Here is a 12,726-nt window from a genome sequence, read left to right as displayed (position 1 = left end):
ACTGCTACATCAACGCAGGGATCGAACCAACCTCGATCGCAAGATATCCATTCCGACTCGAGTCCAGCTCTCTCTACACTGGTGGCTTCAACCACATCGCACGAGGGACGGAAAGTCTTTCCCCCCCTGCACTGGACGGTTCTCACCACGGACGCCAGTCTACGGGGGTGGGGCGGGGTCATCGACCAAACCTCAATTCAGGGTCTATGGACTCAAATGGAAAGGAAGCTACCCATCAACCTTCTGGAGCTCAGAGCGATACGCTACTCCCTCGAACACACGGAGTCGTTACTCCGGGGAAAGCGGGTGCGGATCCAGTCCGACAACGTAACGGCCGTGGCCTACATAAATCATCAGGGCGGAACCAGAAGTCTCAGGGCCCTCAAGGAAGCTCAAGAGATCCTAAGATGGGCAGAGGACAACATTCCAGCGATCTCCGCGGTCCACATTCCCGGTGTGGACAATTGGATAGTAGACTATCTGAGCAGAGAAACGATCGATCAGGGGGAATGGAGCCTCCATCACGAGGTGTTCCACCTCATTGTGGAAAAATGGGGGCTACCAGAGATCGACCTCATGGCGTCCAGGCACAACAGACAGGTCCAACAGTTCGTATCAAGAAGCCTAGATCCCCTGGCCCACGTGGTGGACGCCCTGGTGATTCCCTGGCCCTTCTCCAGGGTTTACATCTTTCCCCCCCTCGCTCTTCTACCGAAAGTTGTCAAGAAGATAAAGAGGGAAAGAACTCTAACCATTCTGGTGGCTCCATTCTGGCCCAGAAGGTCTTGGTTCGCGGACATTGCAAACATGGCGGCAGACGAACCCTTCCATCTCCCGCAACAGACAGACCTCCTCACTCAGGGTCCAGTTGTCCACCCGAATTCTCATCTTTGGGCTTTAACGGCGTAGCTCTTGAAGCCTTGATTCTCCGACGCTCAGGAGCTCCTCCGGAAGCAGTTCCCACCATGCTTCGCGCACGTAAACCTGTCTCAGCTAAGATATACCATCGGGTTTGGAAGACTTTCATATCTTGGTGCGAGCAGAGGGATCTTAACCCGCAAAAGGCGGGTGAAAGAGAGACCCTTTCCTTCTTACAAGACGGCCTCACGAAAGGTTTAGCCTTGAGTTCCCTGAAGGTGCAAGTGTCGGCGCTATCCATCCTTCTGCAGAAGAAACTGGCTCTGCACCCCAACATCAAAACCTTCTTACAAGGAGCTACACGTCTTATTCCACCTTATCGTTGCCCCGTGCCCCCGTGGGACCTCAATCTGGTGCTCTCCGCTCTACAGGAGGATCCGTTCGAACCACTAGATCAAATCCCTCTGTCTACACTATCCGAAAAGGTTGTCTTCCTCTTGGCCATCACCTCTGCTAGGAGGGTTTCCGAACTGGCTGCTTTGTCCTGCAAATCTCCCTTCACGGTTCTCCACATGGACAAAGTAGTTCTCCGGCCCACGCCAGATTTTTTGCCTAAGGTGGTATCTGAATTCCACTTGAACCAGGACATTGTCCCTTCCTTGTGCCCTAATCCTAAGGGTCCCATCGAGAACAAACTCCACACACTCGATGTGGTCAGAGCGATATCTTGCTACCTTAAGGCCACAGCGGACGTCAGGAAATCAGACGCCCTTTTCATTATCCCCGACGGCCCTAAACGGGGTACCAAGGCTGCCAAGTCGACGCTATCCAAATGATTTCGAGCCATCATATCCAGAGCCTACGCGGTCAAGGGGAAGCCGCCTCCTCTCCACGTGAGGGCGCATTCTACACGTTCTCTCAGCACATCATGGGCCTTCCGACACCACGCTTCAGCGGAACAACTCTGTAAGGCGGCCACGTGGTCATCTCTCCATACATTCACTCGCTTCTACAGGCTCCACACTCATGCTTCAGCCGACGCTGCCTTTGGGAGGAAGGTGCTCAGAGCTGTTCTTAGCTAGACACCTTGTTCACAGTGTCCCACCCTTAGGGGGTGCTTTGGGACATCCCCATGGTGCCTGTGTCCCCCAATTTAGGCAAGAGAAAGAGAGAGATTTTTGTACTTACCGTTAAATCTTTTTCTCTTGTCCTATATTGGGGGACACAGGCCTTCCCTCCCGATTCTGACACTGTTTTCACGTTTTGTTCGTGATGTTCTTATAAAGTTGTTAGTTCCTTTTGATCATGGTTGTTCATATTTTAGAGGGTGTTGTTGCTCTGTTTCTCTTCTGTTTTGGGCTGTTCTGCTCCTTCTTCGGTTGAAACTGAGGGTAATAGGAGGAGGCAGGGGATGAAGCCCAGGGCAGGAGGAGGAGTCACGTTTTGCAACATAGTGTCCATCTCCAGCTGCAGGATCTTCATCCCCCATGGTGCCTGTGTCCCCCAATATAGGACAAGAGAAAAAGATTTAACGGTAAGTACAAAAATCTCTCTCTTGCTTGTTTAAACTTGGAAATCTGAGTTGGAAACCTTCGAGTTCTGTATTGTTTTAATAAAGATAAAACCCTTTAATGCCATCTTGACATTTTCTATAATAATGAGGTCAAAAGTACCACATGCTAGATTGTGCATTTATTAATTTACCAGCTTGCAGCCCAACCCTGAAAGATAAGGCCGGTCATAAAGAGAGAAATGGCCTTCTGTTCCGGAAACAATCATAAAAAATTCTAGATCAATAAATCTTCCGCCAGCAATATAGGTTTATATTATTTCACAATTTACTACAGGTATACCTCACCGGTCTGCTTATTGAGTAATCTTTAACCTCATTATTTCAGAGAAAAAACTGAGAGAATGTTTGATCCTGTGAGCAGATGGGACCAAAGATCGTTGAAGCCCTTTGTTATGGGCTGATATCACTAGCTAAATAAAGGTTCAGCCATAAAGAAACGTGTTGCAATTATTTAGTTGCAGGAAAGTCACATAAGTCTTATTTTCTCTACAAGTGTAAGACTGGGAAATTCTGCCCATTCTTTAACCCAAGCACCTTGTAATCTGTATGGGTTGTAAATGTTCAGAACCGAGCCCTACCTTCCTTGGAGCAGGCTCGGCTAATTCATATGGGAACGAGCAGGGGCAGTTGTGATTGTTCCATATAACATAATGGGTGGTGCTTATGGTCTTTCTGAATTATTTCTGCAACTTATTTTTCTGCCTTTATTTTGGTGCAGCCTTGAAGCCTATGTCTGGAACAATCAGTCAGTCCACGGTCAGCAGCAAGGAGCTTACCAGCCTCCTCACCACACCCAAGTACGTCCTGCATCTTTTGCTTCCAGTGAGCTGCAAATCCTGAACTATGTATCATATCCCTAATATCTTATGATATTTTCTCTAATTTATTAATAGATAATAAAAGGGATAGTGACACGTGTGAAACATGTCCTTGCGCCTGTATAAACCCTAGCACTTCTTTTCTGTGAATGTGCCCCTCCACTGCTTATGAACCTCTTTTGTTATCTAACACAGCTTGAAGTAGAGCAGCTTCCTAGGTTATGCAAAGCTGGGGGCAAGGCAGTGTTCTGGGGCTCTGTTTACAGTTGTTCTCCAGCCTATCAGAACGTTGTCCTGTTATAACAATATCTAGTGGGGCAGAGGGGATGCCCACTGCTCTCCTCGCGCGGACGCCTTCTTTCTTCCGTTTATTTGTGCTTGCGTTTTGGCGCCGTGCCTGACATCCAAATTCAAATATTTAAAGGTGCCTTGTCCGTTATTTCATTGCCCAAAATAGGTATATTGTTTGTTTCTTGGTGAGATTCTGGTTTGATTTACTGTTTCTAGACCCTTGCCTGTCCTTGACCATTCTGGTCTGCTGCCTGAACCAACCATTGCTTGTTTACTGACTATTCTTCCGAATCCGGATTCTTTTCTGCACTGTCTGACTTATTCCCGACCCCCAGCCTGTTTCCTTGATTACGCTTTGCTCTAACCCCCATTACTCCTGTCCAGGCCTGGACTGGGAGTCAAAATAGGCCCTGCCATTCCAAGTACACAGAACCCCAAGCATCCCCGTACCAGCCCACTATATGGTAACTTTCTATGGAACCATACAGCAGCCCCTCTGGCATTTGCCAGAACCCACAGATTGCCAGTCCGGGCTTGTTCCTGTCACTCTTTCTGGTTCCCTTGCCTGCCCAGAATTCTTGCCTTTGTTCTCTCACTTTAAGACCTGGAGGCATCTGAGTAGTAACGGGCTCCTCCCAACATGAAAGGCGGCTGTTATAGGCAGAAGCATGAGCCATGACCGGCAACTTGGCATATGTCCTGAGTTTCGGGATCCCGAACGTGACACCTGTCTCCAAGCATGCTGTTGCTCATGCAGCTGTCCTACTGTCAGCCGTGTTGAAGAGCAAAACAGGTTTATAAGTGGTGAGCAGGGAAGTCCTTTGATTAGCGAAGTTCACAACACTAGGATATACTGTATATATAATCATAGCAGAAAAACCTAGAACTTAGTCCCTATCCCTTTAAAGTGAGACTTATTTAAGAAGTAATAAATCTGTCATTGGAGGTGCTTCTGATATCACTGAAGTTCCTTTATCAGCCCAGTAAAAGTATGTGATCTTTTCAAATAGAATGTTGTGAGTGGGGACGAGCCTATTCTAAGAGCACCCTGACAGATTGAATGTAGGGTCAGCAATTTGTATAGGTGGTTCATACCTTTGGCAAATACACATAGTAGAATCTCTATTTGCAGCCAGATTCCTAAGCTTCCCGGTAATGTTCAGGTTTTTCCAGGGAGGCAGTATCACAGGCTCTTCTTCCAAGCTATTTCATCTTGCTGGGGCTACATAAATAAATACTGTACATGATGAAGATTGCAAGCCTCTGCATAACCCTAGAACAGCGATCCTCTACCAGTGGCTTGTGGGTAACATGTTATTCACCAACCCCTTGGATGTTGTCTCAATGATCTCAAAGCAGGTGCTTATTTTTGAAGTCCAGGCTTGGAGGCAAGTTTTGGTTGTATGAAAATCAGATGTACTGCCAAACAGAGTCTCCTATAGGCTGCCAGTCCACATAGGAGCTACCAAATGCCCAATCACAGCACTTATTTGACACCCCAGGAACTTTTTCATGATTGTGTTGCTCCCCAACTCTTTTACAGTTGAATGTAACTCACAAATAGAAATGGTTGTGGACCCCTGCCCTAGAAAAAGTGTTCATTTAAATATATACATAGGCATGTAGAGCTACTTCCTGCAATCCTTATTTTTTGCTTAGTGAAGATATAAGGGAAGATGTAATGCTCTGAATTCCACTCTGTAATAAAATCCATTCAAATTGCATCTTATGATCGCAGCTTTATGTTATGGATGTCTACCAGTTAAAGATATGTAAATTCCTGTAAGTATAGGGCAGGGCCCAATGTCGCCCAAAAATGCAGAAAATGCCCAGCCATTCCCTTTTGCTACAAACTGGAAATCTTCTCCTTTAATGTTGTCACCTTGACCATCCCTAAAATAGAGTTGTGACATAGTATGTGTCTTACAGCCTATATTTAAATTGATTTGCCAAGCATTCACTGGAATTTACATTGCATTTGGGTTAATTTATAGAGAAATAGTTATTTCAGATTTGCTCAGGTTGTCTTGGTTTTTTTTTGTGGTTTTTTTTACCTGCAGATTAGTGGCTGAAACTGGAACATCTGGTGGTATTCCTTCTGCCCTGATCCCCAGCACTTCTACCCCCAGCGCGTTTCACACAATCCAGAGCCGCTTAGTACCCAGTATTGGCTCAAGCTTGCAAAGTCAGGCGGCTAATACTCATCCAGGTATTGTCACATTTAAAAGCTGTTGGTTTCCATACCATGCACCATATACTATGTAATAATAGTGTTGTAAGTCAATCCTATGCCCCATTTAAATTAAGTGGGGCAAAATGGCCAATCAGCAAGCATTATGGAATATTGAACAAACCCAGCCCCTCTAGCTCCAAAAAGTCCTTCCAGAAGGCCACCTGTCATACAGCACTGTAACTCTGTTATTAACTCCCCCATCCATTTGTATAAAATATAGAATTCGGAGCTTGGAGTAACCACTTTAACATTATGGGGAATTCTATGTGAATTTTTAATACATAAGAACCCCCAATTTTACATTTCCTGTAATTTACACCTTTTTGTTGCAGTCCCATTTAGGCATGCTGCAGTTTTTCATTCCTGGATTTAACTTTCCACTTAATTTACTGCGTTTTGACACGGTCCCCCTGTGTAACGTAAAATCGGGGTTCCACTTTATATAATCCCTACAGAATCATGGGCATGTGAATCTCAATATAAAGAAGGGTAGTGTGTTCAGGAAGAGAACACGTGCGAGAGTGCGTAACAACATTGTCAACATATTCAGCTCCATATCTTTTTTTGCCGCAGGTACAGGTCCTGTGACTTCAGCCAGCAGCCTCCTTCAGGGGTTAAGCTTCAGCCTCCAGGACATAGGGAGTAAATCTCCAGCCCTCCCGAGCACTCCAGCTCCCTCTGGAAACAACACACAGGTAACTACACTACCATTGTGTCAATAATCAGTCGTGTGTGTATAGCTCTACAACTGATAACAGTGCCATATTTTGACAACAGGTTGGCAGGTTTTATTTTTATGTAAATTCAGTGCGTTTTAGGTGCAATCATGATGACTTAAAGCAATCAACATAGATATTTATTTTCCCATTCATTTCAGGGGCACATGCACAAATCACACAGATTTTTATTTAATCATTCATTCTGGGGACACATGCACAAATCACACAGATTTTTATTTAATCATTCATTCTGGGGACACATGCACAAATCACACAGATTTTTATTTAATCATTCATTCTGGGGACACATGCACAAATCACACAGATCTTTATTTAATCATTCATTCTGGGGACACATGCACAAATCACACAGATTTTTATTTAATCATTCATTCTGGGGACACATGCACAAATCACACAGATTTTTATTTAATCATTCATTCTGGGGGCACATGCACAAATCACACAGATCTTTATTTAATCATTCATTCTTGGGGACATGCACAAATCAAACAGATTTTTATTTAATCATTCATTCTGGGGGACACGTGCACAAATCACACAGATCTTTATTTAATCATTCATTCTTGGGGACATGCACAAATCACACAGATTTTTATTTAATCATTCATTCTGGGGGACACATGCACAAATCACACAGATCTTTATTTAATCATTCATTCTTGGGGACATGCACAAATCAAACAGATTTTTATTTAATCATTCATTCTGGGGGACACATGCACAAATCAAACAGATTTTTATTTAATCATTCATTCTGGGGACACATGCACAAATCAAACAGATCTTTATTTAATCATTCATTTCAGGGGACACATGCACATATCACATTTACTTTGTTAAAGTTGTAGGAAAAGCATTTCAAATTCTTAATGGTGTTTTAAAGGGACAGCAAGCCCAAAGCAAAAGTGCAAAGTGCACAATATTTATCACAAAGATATGTAACAATGTGGGGTGTGCTTGCTGGGGCTGGTTTAGGTAGATAACTGTAAAATTCATTATATATAGAGGGTTATGGTTCTGTAGATCACTACACTATTACTGCCATTCTTACTGCCATACAGACACGTCATGTTCCGAGAACTAAGGTCGGCTTCTCTGTGTATGGCTAAAAAAAACAGTATTCCACACTAAACATCCCGTTGTCTTAATATTTCATTATAATGGTTTTACTTCTCACTCCCAACATGAAAGACTTTGGCAGTTAAAGCTCCAGCCCCACTTCAGGGCTTGGCCACCATGACTACAGGAACGGGAACAATTCTTCGTACCATCCCTGTGGTGACAGCCTCTTCCTCACTTATGGCATCAGCTAGTGGAAAACCTACTGCTATCCATCAGCTCCTCACCAACGGGGGCTTAGCAAAGCTGGCCAGCAGTCTACCAGGTCTGGCTCAGTTGTCTAGTCCAGCAGCAGGTAAAGGCATTTCATATTTGCTGTATCACAATCCTATGTAATATGTTTAGGGGGGAGGTGTGATTTGCAGATATATAACAGCTGGTTACTTTTTTTTATCAGGGTTAAAGGCACCAACCACCATTACTGTCACCCTAAGGGGCCAGCCAAGCCGCATTACTACATTCAGCCAGGCTGGCATTGCAGGCATCCATTCCAAACAAGATGATGCCACCCAGCAGGTAACGTGAATGTCTTCTTGATTGGCCTAACATTGCTCAAATGGTCAATCAGGTTATTGAGGGCAATGTTTTATTTGTTTATAAGACATACTCTGTATTAAAGGAGAAGGAAAGTGCAAGCTATAAGACTATATTTATTCTCCAGAATGCTTTGCCATACTTGAGTAAACCACTCTAAAAACTCTCTGCTCACTGATAGCTCTGGGCTCATATTGGAGGGGGAGAGGAGCAAACTGAGCATGCTCAAGCCCTAGCCCTGGATTTGTATGCTGAAACAGGAAGTCTGATACAGAAGCCCATGTGTACACAACAGAAGGAAAGAAATGTGGTGTTTTTTTGACAGAGGACTCAGGGCAGCATTACTTTGAGGGTTTACTGGTGTATTTATATAGACCTTTCTGATAAAGCTTACTTCATTTTAGCCTTTCGTTCTCCTTTAATGCAAACTCACAGGTTGATTTAGCTGCTTTCGTTAACTGTAGGAATGGTTTGCCCCGTGCATGCGCTTTGTATCAGAGATAAATAATGCTGAGCAGCTCTGTGTACTGACACCCATGGGAAAGTAATGTGTTTGACTATTTTAAAAATATGTCCGTCCATTAACACTTATGTCACAAAAGTGTTGTTAAATGGATTCCCAGGTCGACCCATAATAAATCATCATCATCTCCGTTTTTGTTTTGGAAAAATATAATTTGTGTGTGCGTATATCTGATTTAAATTTTATAGGTCTCTGACTCTTCCTCCAGTGGCTCTGTGTCTGCTAGCAAACTGCTGCCCCAAGTTATGCCGGAGCAAATCAAGGCCCCCGTGGGGTCTCCCTTAGAAAAATCCTTGCCCTTAGCCAGGGCAGTGACCCCTCCGGCAGGTAAGAAAGCTGTGCAGGTGTTAGGGAAGCCGTGCAGATGTTAGAGAAGCCGTGCAGGTGTTAGAGAAGCCGTGCAGGTGTTAGAGAAGCCGTGCAGGTGTTAGAGAAGCCGTGCAAGTGTTAGAGAAGCCGTGCAGGTGTTAGAGAAGCCGTGCAGGTGTTAGAGAAGCCATGGGTGCAGTTTACATGAGCCATTACATTGCCACTATTAACATTCACCGTCATTGCAGATATGCCATGGGGGAAAGCAGTTTGACTTTAATTTGATTCATCGTTTTCACCACTTCTCATTTCATAATCTGTCCCTTTTGCACAAGCACACCGCTTAGAAAAAACATTTATGGAAAGTCTAACGATTATCGGCGTAAAATGTCGACACCACACTTTTTGATATTTCTCTCCAATGCTCAGTAGGAAGTGACGAGATCAAGGGAGTACTGATGCTACAGGTTTAAAGGACCTCAATACCTTAGCAAAAACACGTGACTCTTCCAGGCTTTTATACAGAATTCTAGAACAATTGGGCTGTTGGAGGTGATGAGAGGCTGCGATCAGCCAGCCTGAAATAATGGCACATTAGGCCAGGTGAATTTACATTGAGCTCTGTGTCCTCTAGGAAGAGACTTAATCTGAGCACCAGATCGTTATCTTTATTTTTATATACATATATAGTCAAGACAACATTTTCAGTTCTCATTAATAAGTATATTTATTAACTGGTGTAACCTTTACAGCAAAAATCCCCTGTATTCAATTGTACATTGTTTGCACCCCCAATTGTGTGTGCTTTTTAAGTGCAGTGGGGGGGAGGACCAAGCGAATAGCGAATTACATGTGTGCATACACATTTATTCGGAAACCCATTATTCAAAAAGCTCCAAATTACAGGAAGGCATCTCCCGTAGACTCCCATTATATCCAAATAATACAAATTTTTAAAAATAATTACCCTTTTCTATGTAATAATAAAACAGTAGCTTGTACTTGATCCAATCTAAGACATAATTAATCCTTATTATAAGCAAAACAACCCTATTGGGTTTATTTAATGTTTACATGATTTTTTAGTAGACGCAAAGGGATTCAGTAACTATTTTTATGTTGTAGTTTTTATTTCCAAATTACACTGTTAACACTGCAAATAATTCACTCTACAATATAAAATTTAATTCCTGAACCAACAAGCGTATTTTTTAAGTTGTAATATTGGTGTGTAGGTGCATCTCAGGTCATTTTTCCTGGTCATGTGATTTCAGAAGAGCCAGCACTTTAGGATGAAACTGCTTTCTGGCAGGCTGAATGTGTCTCAGTAGGACCTGGATTTTACTATTGAGTGTTGTTCTTAGATCTACCAGGCAGCTGTTATCTTGTGTTAGCGAGCTGCTATCTGGTTACCTTCTCATTGTTCTTTTGTTTGGCTGCTGGGGGGAAAGGGAGGGGGATATCACTTCAACTTGCAGTACAGCAGTAAAGAGTGACTGAAGTACAGAGTACAAGTCAAATGACTGGGGGCAGCTGGGAAACTGACAATATGTCTAGCCACATGGTCAGATTTTTATAAACAAGATCTGTTTACTCTTTTGAGAAACGTATCTCCGTGCAGAATTCTGCTGGAGCAGCACTATTAACTGATGCATTTTGAAAAAAAAACATGTTTTCCCATGACATTATCTTTTTACGAAATAAAGATTCGTAAAACCCGGGTCTCAGGCATTCTGGATAACCAGTTCATACCTGTATAAGAACTATATATGAACTATATATGAATGAAGAACTTGAATTTTGTTCTTGTTTCTGCTTTTTGGCATATTGATTTGGTTTAAGGGTTAGAATCTTTTTCAGATCACCGTGGACTGGGCAAAGCAAACAAGCCAGTAGCTTCTTGGTGTTTGTGAAATGATGATGTAAGTTCAGCAGGGGTCTGTACAGAAAGTTATGGAACACGTGAAATATGTAGCAGATATGGTTATGACCAGTAATTAGGAAATCACTTCATTTTTAATAACTTGACCTTAAAAGACCATAACCATTCATTTTTTTTTATTTTATTTATTTTTTACCATTGATTGTTTTCTCTTGACAGTAACAACCAGTCCTCCCAAGACTCTCTATGTGATGTCGGACGCCAAGCTTTCTGCTCTTACCAAGTCCGTGGGCAGCGATCTGGCCTCTCTCCCGCTGAAGTCAATGACTCTGCAAGCTACTTCAGGGGTAACTGCCGGTGCAGTGACTTTTACCACTCCATCACTTGCCAACTCTCCCAGTCCAGCCTGCACTGTGGTTCTGTCCAAAATAGGCCCAGTTCTTCAGGCTCCCCCAAAGACTGTGATCTTGGCAAAGGCAGAAACAGCAGATAAGATCCCAGGAAACCATATTATGAACGCAGTGGAGAGTCTGGGCCGCGTACCGTCCGTGGTTGACGATGGAAGCACCATTATTCACAGCCGGGAATCCCTAATCAGCAGACCCCTTCTTCAGCCCACCTTAATAGCATTGTCTGGTACCAGCAGTATTGTTCAAAGCTCCGGGACGCTGGCCAATCAGAAGCAACAGTGACACTGGAATTTCTGCCTTCGCTCACAGCTTAGCCATCTCAAAAGCTCCTCTAAACCACAAAAATAGAATTAGCGCAACATAATATTTAATCTACTATATTGAACAGAATGTCTGTAGTGACAAGGCGTTTTGCTTTATCGTAGTTATTGGAGTTAACCCCATGCCATGAGAATTAAATTCATTAGTCAAATATGTAAATAGGATTGCTAAACCTATAAAAGAAATTGTAGTTCTAAGAGCTGTAAATAGGTCACAAAATGTAAATATAAACTGTAAGATGAATACATTGTACAGTCTTGTAGGGCGGCAAGTGACAAAACAATTCTCATACTATAACAGAGCATTTCCGTGTGGCTTGAGCAATAAGGTTTCATGTTAATTATGTCTGTTCTGGCACTGAATGGTGTTAATAAACAACTCTGCCTTTAACCTGGCCTATAGAGTTTCTCTTTCAAAGAAAATCTCCTGCGTTCCGGTAAGAATGAAACAAACTGAATTATTTACACTCGTGCTGGAACGTAGAGTCTAAGCACTTTTCTTTCAAGGGCATTATTCACCATTATCTGGCTTGCTTCCTGTGTGGGCTGATAAACCAGTTAAACCGTGGCTGCCTTTGTGGTATTTAGACTTTGACAAAATTGAACTTACAACATCTTTAGTTTCACTTCTGACATTTCCTGGAGACCTATTCCTGAACCCTCAGACCAGGTCTGGACTGGGGGGTCAAAATAAGCTCTGGCATTCCAAGTACACAGGTATAGTCAGTACAGAGGCCCAAACAGCCCCCCACCAGCCCAATAAATAGTGAGTGTCTATGGCATCTTACAGCAACCCCTCTGGCATTTGCCAGAACCCCCAGATTGCCAGTCCGTGCCTGCCCCAGACTGCACATTTTCAGTATGTGCTCAGCAACTGTGTGTGTGTATAAGGGCAGAGACGCACTCTCAGATTTGGGGAAATTAGTCGTCCAGCGACAAATCTCCTCTTCTTTAGGGCGACTAATCTCCCCAATCTGCCTCCCGCCTGCTAGAATGTAAATTGCCGGCGGGGTGACAATCGGTGCACTTAATTTCCAAAGTTGCCTCACGAGGAAACTTCGGGCGACTTCGGGAAACAAAGCGATCCGAGTGCCATCCCGCTAGCAATTTAGA

The 12,726-nt window shown here is 43.4% G+C and overlaps 1 protein-coding gene across 1 annotated transcript in view; it reads left to right on the top strand.

Annotated features, from left to right (window-relative positions):
* Positions 1–12,001, top strand: part of kansl3.L (KAT8 regulatory NSL complex subunit 3 L homeolog) — a gene marked incomplete at its 5' end in the record, with an annotated part of 46,232 nt that extends 34,231 nt beyond the window's left edge. Inside the window, 7 exon segments of the mRNA NM_001091067.1 lie at positions 3,150–3,228; positions 5,601–5,749; positions 6,347–6,468; positions 7,708–7,930; positions 8,033–8,151; positions 8,881–9,019; positions 11,103–12,001. Coding sequence (NP_001084536.1) covers positions 3,150–3,228; positions 5,601–5,749; positions 6,347–6,468; positions 7,708–7,930; positions 8,033–8,151; positions 8,881–9,019; positions 11,103–11,575 — 1,304 coding nt within the window. The 3' untranslated portion in view covers positions 11,576–12,001.
* Between the last annotated feature and the right edge of the window lie 725 nt (positions 12,002–12,726).

Source organism: Xenopus laevis, chromosome 3L, assembly GCF_017654675.1.
Source record: "Xenopus laevis strain J_2021 chromosome 3L, Xenopus_laevis_v10.1, whole genome shotgun sequence".
NCBI classification, from domain to species: domain Eukaryota; kingdom Metazoa; phylum Chordata; class Amphibia; order Anura; family Pipidae; genus Xenopus; species Xenopus laevis.
This window is presented reverse-complemented; position numbering and strand designations above follow the sequence as displayed.